General features: G+C 53.3%; 3 protein-coding genes across 3 annotated transcripts; all 3 read left to right on the top strand.

Moving 5' to 3' along the window:
- Positions 1-8785: 8785 nt before the first annotated feature.
- On the top strand, positions 8786-11750 carry PtrM4_101120 (uncharacterized protein; the record flags this gene model as incomplete). The annotated part of the gene is made up of 9 exons (XM_066107426.1): positions 8786-8951; positions 9003-9206; positions 9255-9337; positions 9391-9570; positions 9617-9709; positions 9760-9916; positions 9969-10213; positions 10266-10743; positions 10990-11750. 9 exons carry the CDS (start codon positions 8786-8788, stop codon positions 11748-11750), a joined length of 2367 nt encoding a protein of 788 aa, XP_065961875.1.
- Positions 11751-12450: 700 nt separating this feature from the next.
- PtrM4_101110 (uncharacterized protein) lies at positions 12451-12999 on the top strand (the record flags this gene model as incomplete). Its single annotated transcript, XM_001936458.2, has 2 exons — positions 12451-12673; positions 12773-12999. 2 exons carry the CDS (start codon positions 12451-12453, stop codon positions 12997-12999), a joined length of 450 nt encoding a protein of 149 aa, XP_001936493.1.
- A 2179-nt stretch (positions 13000-15178) lies between these two features.
- PtrM4_101100 (SKN1, Beta-glucanase-Beta-glucan synthetase) lies at positions 15179-17357 on the top strand (the record flags this gene model as incomplete). The annotated part of the gene is made up of 5 exons (XM_001936459.2): positions 15179-15816; positions 15869-16151; positions 16201-16723; positions 16773-17253; positions 17300-17357. The coding sequence occupies 5 exons, from the start codon at positions 15179-15181 to the stop codon at positions 17355-17357; spliced, it is 1983 nt and encodes a 660-aa protein (XP_001936494.2).
- Between the last annotated feature and the right edge of the window lie 1871 nt (positions 17358-19228).

Raw genomic sequence — 19228 nt, 5'->3', positions numbered from 1 at the left:
GCGGCAATCGCGCAGCATATTCAAGTACCGGACGGATGATCATGTCAAGAAATCCAAGCGTTGTTGGTCCGACATGCAGGCCGACTCAGCTGCCTCTTTCAAGCCTCCCACAAGCCTCATCGGCTGTGACTCGACATGCAGCATCTGGGCAATACATTAGTAACGCCAGTGGCACCCAGCAATGAGGCCACTCGATTCGCTCGATCAGACCACATATGGTCCCTCTGTGCCGCACCTTCTCGAAGACACATCTGTGACCCGGCTATACAGGTTCAGCCGTGTGGTAGGGCAGTCCTTGATTTTAGGACACGAAGTGGACATGAGATCACCGCCTCAAACGCCAGACTGTAATGCATTACGGGCCGCGATCCAGTACTGTGGGTGGAAGAACAACAGCCGTAGGGACAGCAGAGCGAGGTGTGAAGGTCGCACGAAGAAAAATGAAAGCCCTCGCATCCTGACCAAGCTAGCGCGAACCACTTGTCCATGACATGTTCGCCCCCTTATTTCCCGCACTGTCAGGTAAACATGCCACTTGCAACCGTCGCACATCGAGTCAGCAAACGAGCAAAAGCATCGAGGCTCACAAGCTTCCCTCCCACTTGCGAAACAAGAAGGTCGTATCTCGCATTCGGGAACCACAAGTGCTAGTATAGTAATCAACACCACCCAAGCCCGCAGTAATGCGATCCAGTACAATGGGTCGCGGGTCACGCCGTCCTTCACCGCACGGACTAGACCACTCGTCTCCCTTCTTTGCATCATGCCGTCATTGACAACAGCCTTTCTCGTAAACCGCTGTGTAAAAGAAGGGATATGGGACCGCCTGACGCACTGTAAGGGTGGGAAGTGCAGAGCAGATTGGGTGGCCTGTGCAACGTTAACTTGCGTTCCGGTGTACTTGCTTTTTTTCCTTTTGATCCAACGACATTTCAAAAACCATGGTGGCCGTCGGGGTTCAAGTCAAGAGCAGACAGGCCTTCTTTTCTTCTCCTTTCCCCTCTCTCTCTTTGCTTCTGCCTAGGCCTGCATCTGCTCACGAGACACGAGTAATTCTGGGGTGGTGGGCACATTCCTTTTTCGACAAGTTTGTTTTAAGAAAAACCCGTTGCGACATCTCAGCGTACGAGGCTTGCATCATCGACAGATTCTTTAGCAGCTAGAGCCCCAATTCAAAAACTGCCCCTCTGGCAGACAATAAAGATTGCAAGAAGGCTCGGATCTGCATTACTGTGTTGTTGGGATGTTGTCTCAAGTTTGTTGAAGAGGTGGTATTGAGAGGCTACGAAAGAACAGAAGACCTGGTACTCGATCACACCAGCGAAGCCCTATTGATTCGTATTGTCGCCTACAATCGCCAGTATACCACCTTGGAGTATAGCCTCACGACAACCACGGAAGCGCTCGCAACCTCAGGGTCCACTCATCGTACGATTTCTCTACCAAACCGACCGGCACTGTACGTACGACGGCAACCTCGCGGACCCACACAAGATACCATCCTATCGCCGACTACAACCCTAGAGCACCCTGAATATGTGCTACATTTTCTACACCTTACACGTGTGCAACCACTGGATACCACAGCCCCAGCCCAACAACGGTCCTGTGCTGCGCATATGCGAAGAAGCAGAGAAGCTGCGGCTGGGCCACCCATGCCCCGAAACACAACGAGAACACAAAGTCATGAATCGAAGTCAAGGCATGTGCACAAATTGCATGTGGAAGAAGGTCTGCAAGTAAAGTTCACGCACCTGCAGACACTATTGAAAGGAAGGAAGACGAGCAGCAATAAGTGGGTCGGAGAATTTCACTGCTGCTTACAACTTCCTATACCGCCTGTCACGAAACCGAGCCCTAAGCTGGGAGCGGAAAGCCAAACTGAATCAAGCACGAAAGCGCTACGCCAACTTGGACACGGAGCGGTGCGGTAAAGAAACGGTTTTATCACGTCAAAAGTATCTTATCGGCGTCTCCGAGACAGGGCCGCCATCGCCAACTCTATCAACCGAATACCCGCCTACAGGGGGTCGAACGCGAATAGCACGTGCATTGAATTGCCATGCAGCTACAACGGCCCGAGTTTGACGTGTCGGTCCGATGATGACAAGATTAATTTTCAGAGGCCCAAGTCCCCTTTCCCCAGACGGGGCTGAGCCGGCTGACATTTGTGGAGTTTCCTGATTTTCTGGCGCAAACTGGGAGTGGGCGGGAAATGTTGGAGTTTGGAAATATATACCCTGAAGATTTTGGTCTTGTTTGTTGCGAGGTAACCTTGGGACGATTTGCTGCATGGTACATACTTATATACACATTACTCAATAGCACGGTACACTACAAAATGCGATTTGCATGAAACATGGGCAGAGCCTGCGTGAGTGGAAACCCTGTATTCTATGTTTAGCGGCGGCATTTTCGCATGGACCCAGAGGAACGGGTTATAACAGGTCTTCAGTATCGATACAAAAGAATAAAATTTGGAACAAACCCTGTTACATTCGACCTCGCTCTAGTACCGTTGCGGTTCGGAAACCCATTGTTCCAGTTCCAGTTCATCACATCGACCCTCGACCATAAGCGGCACTGGCCGTGTCAGGTGGGGGAGTAAGACCACCAGGAAAAATGCTGGCTTAGTTCTTACACGAACGATCATCATGATGGAAGGCATCTCCGCGTGGAGAAGAAGAAGACGATTAAGCTTCTTTGGCTGAGATAAGACGTCATTTCCCTTCTACGATGCACAGACACAGACACAGGCGAGACACAGGCGCATGTGAGAAGCAGATGTGATTAACAGTGCCTCAGTTCGGTTTGAATAGCGAGAAAAGCACGGATTCGGCGTACTCAAGTGCCGGTTCAGCAAACCGACATGTCTATCTCACCGCATACAAACACAAACAACAAGATACAAATGTACCCATTTTCCTACAAAAAAGCGAGGACAGACATTCACCAACCACAAACAAACTTTTCCATCACCACATTCACAAACCCCCCATCCACGCGTCCAAACCTTCTCCCCTTACCGCAAGCAACTCACCCGAGCCCAGACCCCTCTATCCTCCCCACCCCAACAGCACACAAAACGTGAGACATGCAAGGTGTAAGAAGCTTACTTAAACAGCATGACCCATCCATGCCATCCATGCAACCAACGCATCGGCATATCCGAGCGGAACAGATGTCAGCACTAGACAAGGGGCTAAGAAACTTTGGCACACTGTCACGAAGGATAAAAAAAAACTGCCTTGTGGTGGGTTGAGTTGGGGGCGCGCCCGCTTGGGTTGCGGGTTTTTCCAATTGGGAAGAGAGATCCAGAGTGTGGGTGACGAATCGGGTGGGCTGCCCGGTTGGGGTGTGGAGGGTGGGAGTGATGATGGATTGGGGAGGTTGGGTTGGGGGTGTTTGTACCTGCGTCTTAGAGGCACGCTGTCGTCGGAGAGAAGGTGTTACACAGATGTGGTAACTATTGCAGCATGACTAACTCTGGTCGTTCCGTCCCGTCGCGCTGCCTTCACCCCTCCCTTTTCTTTACTTATACATGTTCTATCAAACTCCGGAACCATCCGCTTCACAAATTCTATTCACGATACCCCGGACCCCAGCCCGATTGTCTCACTTGCCACGCGTTAACGGATCCTGAGATAGCCGCGTCTGTGTCGGCCGAGAAGACACCGCTGACAGGTGGCTAGGAACGTGCAATTTGTTTGGTGGAAATCGCTGGCCGTTTAGAAGCTTGGGAGGACGCCGAATACGGTTGTTTGTGGCTTGCGTGGGAAAGTGTGACGGCAGTGCGGGTTAGGGCTCGGCTGACAGCGTGATATGAGAAGGTGAGTGTTTGAGGGAGTGGATTGGGACTATGAAGAGGTATGGCTGAGAAGAGGTGTTTGGGCAATGAGTATTTGGGTGTAGGGACGATGTATGGTAGATTACTAGGTTGGATGTGAAGAAACTGTGTAGTTGGTGACTCTCTGCTACCCATACCGAGATATTTCAAGGCTCCATAAACGGCAGGTTAAAAGTCTGAGGAAGACTAACGACAGTTTCCGCAGTTACTCTTACATTCTGACGTCGTTATCATAATGCTTGTAGAGATTCTAGATGCGATATACTTATCCAAAATTATAGAGGCTCAACCCACGTTCATTCTATACCTCATTGAAGTTAAAAAATATGATCAAACCAACAGTCTTGTCGGACCAAGTACACATGAAAACCTCACACTTGCAGGAAAATGGACCCAAAAGCCCAACGCGCAGAAACACTTTACCTCGCAAACAGCGACATTCAAACTCCACAGTCTTGTGGGTCAAAAGATCCACCACCACCCGAACCCACCACGCCGATCAGACAAAACCCAAACAACAATTCACTCTAACCCATACACTCAACACACCTTCCTCCATACCCCCAACCCTCCATACCATTCACACCACCCATCCCGTCTCCCTTTCCCGCGCGCCTACCCCCCTCCCCCCTTTCTTCTCATCCACCAACCCACCCACCCCACACACACCAACGCCGCATATATTCTTAGCAACGCCGCGCCCCTTCAGATCCCGCAGGATATATGGGGCCAGTCCTCGGATCGGATCGGGCAAGGAAAAGCAGCGCGCAGCAGGCAAGTCAAGCAAGGCAAGGCAGGCAGCGGCGGCTAGGGCTCGTACTACTCCACCGCACCGCCGCCGGGCGGCGAACCCCTCCGAGGTTGCGAGTGCCGTGACGGAGAACCCCACTGCACACGCTGTCAGCGAGGCAGCTACATACATACAGTATGCAGCTGGGTAAAATGTATTGGTTTTGTTCGTGTGCGACAGACGGAGCTGTGGGGATTTGTTGTATAATTTTATTGTGGTTGTGGTGGTACTATAGGGTTGTTGTGTGCGTATGCGTAGCAGCTCGGGGATTTCTCCTCCGCTTCATTATCGTTATTCATCATCATCATAGTGAAGCGAGACTGCAGCCAGCTACCGCTACGTAAGTATGTAGCTACCAAGTAAAAAAAATGTGGGTAAAGAACAACGGTATCCACACAAGTAATCGGTTCGTTGCCGGCCCTTTTCTACCCACACTACCTACACCAACATGCACATGCACAAGCATCCCGTTGAGAGGCACCCGTTGAGCAAGTAAGCGAGCGAACAACTGCAAGTTTCGTCTTTCTTCCCCCACGGAAGGAGTGAGTGAATTTCACGTTGCTCACACCAGAAAATAAAGTTTTGGAACACTTGGAGGAGAAGTGGATAACACGGAGATTATATATTAAGGCAACCCATTACGAGGATTGTTTTTGACACACACACCAAGGCCGTCAAAAGGGAGGGAGCGAGGAGATGGTCCGGTAGATTTACGAGTCGTGTGGGTGTGGGTGTGGGTGTGTGTGGTGTGTGGAGGGAATGCAAAGGTGGTACGACGCGCCACCCCATTTCTTCGCAGCGCCTGCCCTTTTCTCAGCTCCACACAAGCGTGTGTGATTGCAGCAGCAGCGCAGGATTGCAAGCAACAAGCAGCAAATACCCGTTGCCTCGAAACAACGGCAATGCCGAGTCGAGGGAATGGATGGATGGGGATGTGCTAAATATGTGGAGCCGACATACAAGGGCGGAAAAAAAGTGGAGATGCAGAAAAGGCTTGTTCCTCCTCCTCCGTCTTTCCACCAGCAGCAGCAGCAGACGCAGGACGGCTGCAGCTTACTTAATTGTGGATCGCTGGGCGGAGAAGGGTCGTCTTGGTCGGACAAGACAAGAGCAAGAGAAAGTCGTCGTCATGCGCGACCTGTCAGCCAACGGCGGTTGCCAACCACTCACCTACCTCGCCCACGCGGGGTTCTGTCGATCGGCTGCATTAGCGAGCCCATGCAGGCCCTCGCCGGGAAGTGTTGTGTCACAGAGGGAGGGGAGGGGAGGGGAGGGGAGGGGGGGGGTAGGTAATCAATCTACCGTACATAAAAGTTAGCGAGGAAAAGGCATGTTGGACATGTGTCGGCGGCCAAAAGACGAAACGGTTATTGCAGTATATGAGGCAGCTGTGGGCAGCTCCCCGGAGTACAAGCGTTGGCTAGGTGGTAAAGAGGGATGCCGCCGCTGCATGCAGGTGGGTATAAGCGTTTAAGCGCCGTGTGACATTCGGATGTATATGTATGTTGGACGAGGGGTGTTGGGTGTGGGTGATAGTAGGGGTCGTCGGATGGGAGAAGGAGTATTGGCTAAATAGGTGAACTGGCAGCCATTTGCCGGCTGGGGCGCGCGGGCGTGTGGTTGCAGCGAGGGCAGGGGAGAATCGATATTGATAGAGGCTTTTGTGAGCTGGCGGCATGGACCATGTTTGCTTTTTGAACGGGCGCTGGGTAATACAAGATTACAGAAGCAATGTTGGGGTACCGCATGTTGGACAAGCACTCCACCCAGATCGACGACAGTTGGCGATTCCTGACTCTAAATTGTGATATAAACCAGCCACCGTATTCGCAGATGGCGCGATTAGGGCAGCTAATGTAAGTTGGACAGTGCAATGATGCGCACCTGCCTACACATGGCATTTGGGCTAGCACGCGACACAAGGTGCACACGGCGACAGTGCTGGTGTTCTTGTGCGTGTCCAATGTCACTGCGGCTACCCTAGGTGGTCGAAGATTACACGATGAAGTTGAGGTCACGGGCTGTCGCGCCGGTGCAGATCTGGGCCTCGAAAGCGTCACCACACAGGCACGATGAAACAAACAGTTGGTGCGTTTCGCAAGCGTGCCCGCGCTCGATGCGCTGCAGAAGTCAGTAGCGGTCGCAGTAGTATGGCGCAGTGAGGCAGCCATGACTGTGGGTTCTGAGGCGGTGGGCTGTTCATCGCGACCACGACGACAACGACGACGACCTTCCGGATTCGCAGGGCAGCGTTCGCTTATACCGGCACGGCTGGCTCTGATGACGCGCAGGCCTCCTCCCCTGGGTCCACTTGGTGTGGCTATGGGCCGTCGTTAGTTTCACGTGGCCAGTGAGTGGCTTGTTCCTAGCGGCGGGCCGATATTCTTATTTCGGTCAGGCTGTTCGGTGGAACGCCAGGGCCCAAAAGGGTATCGACAGGTGCGCCTCTTGTCACATATCCGCGAACGGTGCCGTGGGCTTTGCAGGGCCAAGGCCAAGTCGACGCAATCACGGCTCGACTGGGGCGGCGGCAGACGCCAGCGGCCTGGTCTCGCAGCCTGGGGCGACGCAATCCCGGCTCTGGTGCTCATGCGCCAGCTCAATGATCGACTCCTTGTCAGATTGCAGGCTGCGGCAGGGATGGATTGGGTGACACGAGCTCGCGGGAGCGGTCACAGCACTGATGCATGCCGAGACTAAGCAGACGACCGGAAGCTTCAGATGTGGAGGAGACGTGCCGCTTGGCGAGGGATCATCGCTTCCTCCCTTGTGCCTTGCCTGCCCCCGTAGTCCTTTCTGTGTCAGTCTGTGTATCCCGACAAGAGCCTGCAAAAGGCCTACCCTACAAGCCCTGCACGCCCTGCAAGGTGCCGTTGCCCTGAGCCAAGCCTTTGACGGCAACCGTCAGCACCAAGCATGCGCGTGTGCGTGCAGCCCTCCAGGTGTCCACCAAATGTCCGCCCACTACTGTACTGCTCCACGTCGCTATGTCGCTACGTCGCTACCCACATTCCGACCACACCCTCGCACTGGCCTTGGGAAGAGTCGCGTGGCTGGCAACTGCCTGCCCTCATCACATCATAAACCTCCGCGACGCCATCAGTCTTTGCCGCTGAAAAGAAAAGAAACCTGACCGCCCAATTCCAGATGAGCTGACAGGCATGTCGAAACCCATTGTGATGATGACGGTAATGACTAAAAATTGGAGCAGACTTGTGCATGTGGAGGTAGCTCATTCTCGCCCACTGCGCCCAAGAGCTGCGAGTTGCGTCGGCGAAACAGATTGATCTGGCCTCCGCATATAGCGCAATAGCGGTACTGGTACCGTATCCATCGAACCGAGTAGCGGAGCCGATAGAACCTTGGAACCTGGCACGAACGCTACCGGATCGACCACGCCCTCGTTTCCTGACAGAGGCGCATCAAGTAGTCATAATAATCATTGAATAAATGCCATGGTTGCAATAACAATACTGTCATGATTTCTTGGCTTCACCCACTGCTCGTGGACACAGGCGGCGGACACAAGGCTGCCATGTAAGCACGTGTAAGAAGGTGGGCGGCGTGTCTGGGCATAATTTGTTGGCGGGTCCCGATTGTGGCTTTTGGTGTTGACAGGGATCAGCTTGCCCATGGCTCGCACAGATGCAATCGTCCTGGAGCATCTCGTAACCCTAACCCACACAGAAAGAGCGTTGGACCGCCCTGCCCCTTCCCTCTTCGCTCCGTCTGCTACTTCCTCACTTGTTTCTCCTACACGAGGCTGCATCCCACGACAGTCTCTCTCCCACACGCTGTCAGTGACGAGACATCAGCTTTGCTGCTTCCTCCATATCCAAGCCTGATACGAGTTGGGGTCCACATCGTCCGTGTTCCTCTCTGCGCGCTGCTGCTCTTCTCCGCGCCAGCCTCTCCACGCCTCGACTCTCACCCGTCGGCACGCTTGCGAGACGCGCCCGCCAACACCTGTATGTATCCTCCATTCCCACCATCGAATCCCATCTAAACCCGACCAGAGCAGACACCCTGGCCATACTACCCGTGCCTCTGTTTGGTTTTGACTTGCTCACCACCATCCATCCCGTCTTCGCCGCGGCTTCAGTAGCGCACTTGTCGCATTGTAGGCAGCGCTGTCGCGAACAGCCGTCATGGCCCAGCACCAGCAACCTTCGCCCACCACGGGCATGCCCCTACACCATGTAGGCCAGCATCCAGCCCACGCGCAGGTCAACGGACATCCGCCCCACGCAAATCAGCCAAAGACCCCGTCGCAGTACTTGGGACAGCTGACCGAGGCTGTCTGGACTCAGATGGGTAAGTCACACACCATCGCATATATGCTACGACTCAATTGACGCGCCGCAGGTTCCCTCTCCGAGCAAATGCAGGACTACGATGGTGCTATGCAGTGCTACGAGCAAGCCTTGAAGTTCAACCAGTGGTCTGTACCAGCCATGCAGGGCATTGCCTGTATTCTGCGTACCAAAGATGCTTTCCCAGCCGCTGTCGAGTATCTGCGCACCATTCTCAAAGTCGACTCGACCAACGGTGATGTCTGGGGTAGCCTCGGTAAGACATAGCTTCGCAAATTGTGCGCGACGCGACTAACACTTCCAGGACACTGCTACTTGATGATGGATGACTTGCAGCAGGCCTACTCGGCCTACCAGCAGGCACTTTACCATCTTCAAGATCCCAAGGTATGTCTTGTCGCGCATTCTCCGCCTTTTATCATATTCTAACAAAAGAACAGGAGCCCAAGCTCTGGTACGGAATTGGCATACTCTACGATCGCTATGGATCGCTGGAACATGCCGAAGAGGCTTTCTCGCAAGTCATGCGCATGGAGCCGACGTTCGAAAAGGCCAACGAGATCTACTTCCGTCTTGGCATAATCTATAAGCAACAGCAAAAGTTCAACCAAAGTCTAGACGTAAGCGCTTCCAAATCACGACGCATGAAACCTGCTAACATGCCAGTGCTTCAAATATATTGTCACCAACCCGCCTCGCCCACTGACCGAGGAAGACATCTGGTTCCAGATCGGTCACGTGTACGAGCAACAGAAAGAGGTTTGTCCTACCTAGCCTGGTAACCACTCAATCACTAACATGCCGATTAGTTTGAAGCAGCCAAGAGCGCCTACCGTCGGGTCCTTGAGCGCGATCCCAATCACGCCAAGGTGCTGCAACAGCTGGGATGGTTACACCACCAGCAAAGCACCAATTATGCAAGCCAGGAACAGGCCATCGAATATCTCGAAAAATCTGTCAACTCAGGTATGTCTTGTACTCCGCTACTAGTGTGCGCGTGTCTAACGACGTGTTCCAGATCAAACCGATGCTCAGAGTTGGTACTTGCTGGGCCGCTGCTACATGTCACAGCAGAAATACCCCAAGGCGTATGAGGCCTATCAACAAGCCGTGTACCGTGACGGACGGAACCCAACGTTCTGGTGTAGCATTGGTGTTCTGTATTACCAAATCAACCAGTACCGCGACGCTTTGGACGCGTATTCCCGAGCAATTCGCCTGAACCCCAACATATCCGAAGTTTGGTACGATCTCGGCACATTGGTATGTCTTTTGTTCTTCCCACACTTCCAACATACCACTGACCATGTCACAGTACGAATCCTGCAACAACCAAACTGCCGATGCGCTCGACGCATACCAGCGCGCGGCCGACCTAGACCCGTCCAACATCCACATCAAGGCTCGCCTGCAGCTTCTGCAGAATGGGCAAACTTCTGCTGGAGCCCCCAACCAGGGCAATGCCCCGATCCCGCAGGATGTACATCCCCAAGCCTACCAACCTGCATCGGTTCATGGTCCTACTGCTCCACAATGGGGTGCTCCCCAGCCTCAGCAGCCTCCCCAAGGCCCTGCTCCCCCGGCCATTGCACCTGGATGGGACCGACCGCTCGCTCAAATCCGCGAGCCTGGCCTCCCACCTCAGCAGTTGAACCCATATGAGCAGCGTGAGGCTATTCGTCCTCCTACTCATGCGCCTCCCAGACCTGTCAGCCCAAGACAGGAGGCACCCAGGTCATACGCAGAGCCACCTCGTCCTCCCACCAACGGACCTGGTCCTCAAGGTCCAGCTGGTCCCCCACCTCCAGGACCAATGCGTCGCGGCATGTCGCCTTCTCCAAAAACACACCATGTCGCGCCTAGCCCCTACCACCCTCAACCACCACCACAGCTCACCCCACAGGCGACTCATGCGCAGCCGCAACTGCCACCTCAGCAGCAGCAGTCTCAGGTACCGCCGCAGCCCAACCGGATCTCGAACCCCAACTACGGTCCCCATGCTGGCAGTGTGCCACCCCCCCCACCTCCTCCACCTACAGGTCTTGGTGGGCCGCCAACTCAGGCTCCTGCCCCAAGCGTGTTGCCTCCCTACGCTGTTCGTCCTGCCAGCCCTCCCCCAGAAGTCCGCCCGATCGTCGAGAACCGAGCGGCTTCTCCACGCAATGGGTACCAGGGGCCATACCAGCACCATGCTGACCCCTCTGCCACTGGTGGTATTGCCAGTGGTGCTCCTCCGCCAGCCTCTGCTCAAGCAGCAGCGGAGCAGGCAGCTCGTGATCGCGAGGAGCGCCCACCAACCGCACCTCCAAAGCGACACCGCGAATGGGAAGACAGTGAGCACATTGCGAAGCCTCCAAGCAACGAGGAAAAGCGCCAAAAGATGGAAGAGCCTCACAGCCGCCGTCCAACACCCCCTCATCGCATGTCGTCGCCGCAAGTGCCTCGTCACAGCCCACAAGACGGCCCCGACCCTCGCCGTTTCAACGATGGTTACCACCCGTCTGAGGCCGCTCATCATCCACCATCGCTTCCCCCAATGACAACTACGCGACCATTGTCTCGCATGTCAGAAACACCAAAACAGGAGCGGGCTGAGCGGCCGATTGAGCGACCAATCGAGCGACCTGAACACCATGAGCCGGCTGCTCGCCACATGGATGTTGATGAGAACTACGATGATGAAGGCGATGAAGTCAAAGCAAATGGCGCCAAATCCGAGCGAAGCAGCCCACGCACTGCGCCTACCAACGGCGTCTCCCATGCTCCTGCTGTCGTAGAGCAGAAGGCGCAAGGAGCTTAATGGCAGAAAACTGTATAGTTCAATTTCGGATGACGAGCAGCGGTACTTTTGTTAAATCTGTTTCCTTTATCCATAACAAAATATTATTTGTTTGAGCTTTGAGAGCAACGGTTGGTTGATGGGTTTGTTGGGAAGGATTGAGCGGAGTCAAAAGACAAGAGGAACGTGGCAGCGTTCCTCGGCATGGCGATGATACCCTGCGCTTTTATATTGTGTTGGCGCTTGTGCGGGTGTTGTGAGTTTGTCAACACCAACGAGAATGATATAGCAATTTGGCATGTTAGGAAAGAATGTAATTTTTATACAAACCTCTGTTGATGAAAGCAAAGGTGCAAACATTGAAGGTGGAGTTGGGCGGTGCCCAGGTGACGGATGGTGGGGTCAGGCTTTCTGACTGCGCATGTGTACAGCGAGCAGTTGCGTCATGGCACGGCGCATGGCAAGCATGAGCAAACCACTCCAGCATTTGTATCGCACAAGCTCGCAACCTGTGCCTAACACAAACACGATCAAATCTTGTAGAATCGTCGGTCTCAACAGGGGCAACATCTGCAGGAGAGAAATATCTTCACTTCATCCAAGCTCCAACACGAAAGTCGCATTTAGGCATCTGTCACCACACAAGGCGGTCCTCAGCTTGCGCACGTCAATCTCGCAAGCCCACGTACAAATTTCTCGTCGAAGCGAACATTTGCGCATCATGTCGTCGGATGCAGACTACGCGGCCTTCTTGGACAAGGCTAACCAAGACATTGGATCGGCAGAGACAAGGGACGCGTCGCAGAAGCAGGGTTATGGCACCAAGAGCGTGAACACGGCAGTGCCCAAGGTGCTGGAGCAAGTGGAGGAATACTATGTTAGCGATGCGGACGAGCCTTTTGAGCCTGTCGCGCTGAGCTTCGAGGGAAGCAGTGTGTCGGCTGGTAAGAAAGCTTCGACTTGCACCCCACGATGATCGTCTTGCATACGCACGGCGGTGGAGAGAGTATCTCGCTTACAACAAAAGGCTGACGTACTTGTAGACGATCTTGAGAAACTCATCGGCAGCGACAAGGTCGAGGAGGTCAAGGGCACCGGCTTCGAGAGCCAATACAAGAAGGTCGTGGACGCGGTCAAGCAGGCAGGAGATGGCACGGTCAAGGTGTTCCGAGTAGAGCTCCAGGGAACCAGGGCAGAATACTACGTAGTCACGGTAGACGAGAAGCAAGGCAGATTGGTGGGACTCAAGGCTCTTGCGGTGGAGTCGTAAAGGCAGCAGCTGGATTGGAAATCAGACAATATAAGACATGAACATGGGCAAGCACGTACGGTTTGGTGCAGTTTCAGGCACTATAAGAAGGCTCGAATGGCGTATATGACGATGATGGCGCAAAAATAAGGCCGTTTGAAACGTTGCGCTGGCATGGATAGGGTGGTTGCGCAACGGTTTTGCTTGACAGATTGGTGGAGCATGCCGTTCAAGTCGCGACGATCACGATTGTTATTTGTTGAAGATTGGCGGCAGGCGGGCAATTTCCGTGGCCCAAAGCCTTGAAGTATAGTCATGGCATCCCGTTGATCCGAGCCTACAGCCAACATTGCTATGCCACATGCACTCGTGCACGAGTCATCTTGTCATGACGTTGTCATTCGGAAGCATCGAAGTGAAGACTTCAACAAGCCGCTCGTTCACTTTTTGGGTGAGGGCATCGTGGTGGTCAGCCCTGTGGCGCACCGCATCATGTGCGTTTGTTATTGGCTGGCGGGGTGGGCCTAGCGCGTCCAATTCGGGCATGCCTCGGGCGGACCTGTCCATGTTCCAGAACTGGCTGCGCCTTCAATGTCGGGTAGTCCCTAGCTCTTGAGTGAGCGACCGGCACTCGTGCTCGTATCGGCCTCATCCGCCCTGATGTGCAGTCACGGACAGTCATGGATGTAGATGAGTGGTGTGCAGAGGAGATGAGCATGTGATGGGCAGAGTAGAGCAGAGCAGAGTAGAGCAGAGCAGAGCATCAGTTGCCTGGAGTGGGTACTTGTCTTGCCAACATAGTCGACATGATGTGCGGCTGTTATTTATTGACATCGTATCTGCGAGGCTTGGTTTTGACCCGTTGGGGAGGCGAAAACGGATGAGGAGGATCAAAAAGGATGGGTTAGATCGTCGAGCTATTCTCGGCAGCCGGGCAACGATACGATAATCACGATAGCAGTAGCGAAGTCGCATGTGGCTAGATGGATAACATGGCAAGTGCAGGCTCAACGGGCTCGCAAGACTGGTACCAAGATGGCGCTTGTGAGGTTGGGCATGGCGTTTATTATATGTGGTGCGACGCGTAATAGGAAACCGATGATCTCTGGGCTATCGAGTGGCCCAAAGCAAAAACACAGTAGCCATCAAGTACACAGGTACTTGAAGACAGCAGACTTGTTGAGAAGGCAAGCGAACGGGACGGACAAGACTAGACAGCGCGCGTTTCTGTAGAAACACGAGCTGGGAGCATGGCGAGGCTGGAGGGCGAAAAGCAAGCGTGATGCAACACACGACTCGGACGGGTGAGTGGGTGAAGCTGTCGACATGTTGCTTCGAGTTACGGCGCTGCGACGCATGACAGCCTGTGAGGGTTTCGAACAAGCATAAGGCATGGCAATTTGCATCTTGACAGGCTCCACCATAATAGGAGACGACAGGTGCAAAGTGTTGAAACGTGCGAGTAAATTTAGCAAGCACACGCCTCCCGCCGTGTGCGTAAGCGGCCCTTCAATGCCCGCCGCATGCAAGCGCCCTGCCAGCGACCGATCTTCCCTCCTCCCCTAAAGCTTCGACTCAGGAACAAGGCCCCGGCTTGCCACACCGCCCGTCGCTTCTTGCTTCATTACCATCTCGCTGCGACGCCTTTTGCATCTTTTGCTACCGACCCCATTTGCGCAGACTCCTCCACGCTCTGCTTACCCTCAGAGGCAAAAGTCGTGCGCCGCTCGCTCCTGCCGCTGTGACAGAGTGCCAAGCCAATCCAGGCACGCGTTCCTGGTCGATTTCCTTATCCCGGCCATCCCCCCGTTTGGGCCAGGACCGATACACCCACCCCTAGATCCGACGTCTGCCCGTCCAACTCGACTTTCGACGCTCGACACTCGCTTTCTCTCCTGCAAACCGACAGAGCAACTTTTGGTCAGGTCGACTCTCCAGAGGTTGAGCATCACCCGGAGCGCCACTTCACTCCCCATCGTCATCGTGCCCGTGCCCTCAAACGACTACCTGGATTGCCCTCCCTTGTTTGATTTTCGGCCTGTTGCGTGCCATTGCTTACCACAACACTCGTTTCTACCCGCATACCGAATACGAAGCATCAGCGCATCGTCAGCTTGGCTCTCTGAGTAGCAGAAAGCCCTAACAGCGCAAATCCTCACCCTATACGCTCGCTAGCCCGCCCGCACGCTCCCTTTCCACCATGATGCCGCAATCGCCTAGGGGAGACGCCCCGCCCCATCTCCGCCTCAACTCGGGCACCCAAGAACCGCTGACCGACGAGACGTCCTCGAATGCGCGCCCAACATCTGCACGAACAACCTCTGCGCGCTCTTTGACACAACCAACACGTCCAGGCACTGCCCCGAGTCCTGGCTTTCAGTCACCGACGAATTCCCATGTATACAGCAATGCCACCATCGCAGAGTCCTCCGAGATGCTGCTGCCGCCCAAGAAGCTCAGGACAACACGGTCGTACCGCGACGAATCTCCCATGCAATCGCCGTCTGCCTTGTCGTCGAGACGAACAAGTTGGAGTTCAGACTTCACTGGAGGCCCATTTGGTTCGCCGTTTGACGACTCAAGAGCGCCGTCGCGCGCAGGCAGCGAAGAGGACCTGAACACGCAAACAGTATCAGAGAAGTTCAACATATTACCTTCGGCCGGTCTGCTACTCTTCCCCGAAGATGTCGAAAAGGACGACTACCTACATAACCCCGACCCCAATGACAAAGACGTCAAAGATTGCGACATCTTCACCCGCAGAGGTATGGTCAATCTTGGAGGTCTGGGTTTAATGGCTCTCGGTCTTCTCATGCTGTTCATCGGCTACCCAATTCTGTACGTCCCTTCTCATTGCCGACTGCGTTTTCGCCGTACTAACATACTGCAGCACATTCGTTCAGGATATGACCAAACCAGAGATAGGGCCGTGTACAAATAATCCTCTATGTATAGCAGGCAAGCAAAGCGAGCCGTTACTCACAAACGTACGCAGAGGGCTCATCGACCCGGACACGCCCAAGGAAGCCATGACTCGAACATCAGCCGATGGCTCAAAGCAAGTACTGGTCTTTTCAGATGAATTCAACACGGACGGTCGCACCTTCTACGATGGTGACGATCCGTTTTTCCAAGCTGTCGATATCTGGTACGGTGCTACCATGGATTTGGAGGTATGTTTCATCAAGCCATGTTTGGCTTGGCAGCGCTGACACTCCGCAGTGGTACGATCCCGATCAGGCCTTCACCAAAGATGGTTCACTCAATTTGAAGTTCTCCGCCGAGCCGAGTCACGGTCTTGACTACCGTTCTGGTATGATTCAGTCTTGGAACAAGCTCTGCTACAAGGGTGGACATCTCGAGGCCAGTATCTCGTTACCCGGTCGCGGCAACGTCAGTGGTTTCTGGCCCGGTTTCTGGACAATGGGTAACCTTGCCCGTCCTGGTTATCTCGCTTCCACCGAAGGTCTCTGGCCATACAGCTACCACGACGAGTGCGATGTCGGTATCACGCCTAACCAAAGTTCCTACGACGGTCTCAGCTACTTGCCCGGAATGAAGCTGCCCGCCTGCACTTGCAAGGGCGAAGACCATCCCAGCCCAGGCAAGTCCCGAAGTGCCCCGGAAATTGATGCTCTTGAAGGTTCCGTTCACTTCTTGGGACCCGGAGAAAGCAACGCAATCGGTGTTGTTTCCCAGTCATTCCAAGCTGCACCCTTTGATACTTGGTACATGCCCGATTATGGTAATTATCCCAATCTCTGGTCGCATTCATTCTTACTAACAACAATCAGAATACACGGAGGTTTACGATACTCAAATCACAACGATGAACGCCTACAAGGGTGGACCTTTCCAGCAGGCCATCTCTGGATTGACCAACCTGAACAACAACTGGTATGACGGCAAGCAATACCAGACTTATTCGTTCGAGTACAAAACTGGTGAGGACGGTTTCATCACCTGGTATGTCGGAGAAGACAAGACCTGGACTATGAATCAAAAGGCCATTCGACCCAACGGCAACCTCGGTACAAGAAAGATCCCCGAGGAGCCAATGTCCATCATTGCCAACTTCGGAATGTCGAACAGTTTCGCAGCCATCAACCTCGAGGAAATTGCCAAAGACCTCCCAGCTACCATGCGCGTCGACTACATCCGCATCTACCAACCAGAGGACAACCAGATCATGACCTGTGATCCTGAAGGTTACCCCACCACCGACTACATCAGGGCACATCCAGAGCCTTATGCGAACCCTAACCTCACGGATTGGTAAGTGCACAACGTAGACCTCTATCTCTCGACTAACAATCTGTAGGAAATCAACCAAATACGATTGGCCGAAGAACTCTTTCATGCATGACTGCAAAGAGTGAGTCTTCGCGCTTATCTCACACGGAGACTGCTGGCTTCCGGTCTCTGTACTTTTCCTAACGTGGCCACGGCAAACGACAATACCCACAAGAATGGATTCATCGCAAAAGCACATAATTATAGACTGTTTTATTTTTGGTCCTTTCCGAAGGCTGATTCAGCATCTACATGGAGCCTGGGGCGTTTTATCTAGGATTTCATATCATCGCCTATCCGTCGACGGAAATCTTTCTGGCACGCGCACGTCATATCATGGCACTGGGACTTGCAAATCCACCCGTTTGTACTACCGCCACGCCAACACCTGGTCCCCTTTTCTGGCGGTACCCTACAACGACGTGGCGAACCCAGTCCTTCTCCCATATAAAACGGCGCGCCTCTTGTATATCACGGCATTTGTTCTTCTATGCATCGCCTGTACAGAGTATACTGTCACTTATGAAGATGGGTATCTCTTTTTTTTTTTTACTTTACCGGGAGGGGGTGGTTTGGTTCTTGGGGAGTTTGCTGCTGCTGGACTGCTTTCGCACACCAACAACCACACCAATACCTTGTTTTGTTCATGCTTTTAATGCATTGTTACAAACTTTACCCTTTTTTGGTTTCGTCTTTCTTTTTTAACATTTCCCTTCTTTTTTCCATATCCGTCTCTGGTTTTTGCGTTCAGACTTTGCCCATGGCAAGGAGAGAAGATGAGCGCGTTGCGTCTTTGTATCGCAACAATAGCAACAAGCGCAATTGGAGTAAACTTTTGGCAATGGGTGGGTATGAATGGGTGGTTGGATGGATGGGTTGGGGGATTCTTCGGGGGTGTCAAGCAACGATGCGATGAAGTGGTTCTGGAATACTTTGTGCACAGGGCGTTCTTTTTAATGTTTAGCAGATGAGGAATGAAGGGGATGGGTTGGTCGGTCAGTCGGTTAGGTGGCGGTGGGGTGGGGTGGGGGGATTAAACGGTTGTGGGGATGCCATGGCAAGATGATGGGGGTTGTGGTATGCGCAAGGCTGGCTGGCTTAGACGGGAAAGAAAGCGTTCCTAGACGCATGGCGTGGGAAGAAATGAAATACTACCCTGATTTCAATCAAATGCTTTGAAAGACCATTTGTTCTTTGGTTGTTTGTCTGAAGACATTTCGTGCCATCCGTCTTCTACTGCCTATCCGTCCGTCAATACACGAAACGGGCACCGTTGATGCCGCTACTCGGAATCCCAGAAGAAGAACAAGCTAGAAACACTCCCCAACGCCAACACCAACGCATATTTCTCCGTTACACCCGTTTCGTTTCACCGCTTTTGAAAATCTTCCTTTGCGCCTGCGTTTGGTATTGCCTCAAGCCTCAAGCCACCCACCAAGCCAGAGACGAGACAAAAACCCGAGGCCGGTAGGGTAGGCGAGAAGACGGCAAAGGTAAAGCAAGAAAAGCAGTATGCGATAACAGTAGCAAGCAAGCAAGCAAGCAAGCGACAACGACAACGACAACGACAACGACAACAGCAATTAAGCCACCAAAAAAGAAGAAGAAGAGGAAAGAGGTAGTGGGGAAAAACCAAATATCAAAGGCGTAAGGCTGATGTGTGGAGGAGGTAAAACAGTAACGGTAGGTGTTTTCTGTTCTTGCTTTTTCCACGTTCTGCGTTGGCGGTTTGATTGTTGTGGTTGGCGAAAAAGCATGGTTATCTATCAAGTCGCTTTTCACATGTGTTCATCTGCGAGGGTTCTACTGAAAGGACGGTGAAGATGAGGTTTGGATGATATAAGAGGTTTGTGTTTTTTTCTTTCTTTCTTTCTAGTTATGGCTTTGTATGTATGTATATATCTGTGCGTGTTTGTGTGTGTTTGCGGCGAGTAAACGCGACTGTATCAGTCCAGCG

Source organism: Pyrenophora tritici-repentis, chromosome 5 (genome assembly GCF_003171515.1).
Source record: "Pyrenophora tritici-repentis strain M4 chromosome 5, whole genome shotgun sequence".
NCBI classification, from domain to species: Eukaryota; Fungi; Ascomycota; class Dothideomycetes; order Pleosporales; family Pleosporaceae; genus Pyrenophora; species Pyrenophora tritici-repentis.
Note: the sequence above shows the minus strand (reverse complement) of the source record. Positions and strands in the feature narration are given on the sequence as shown.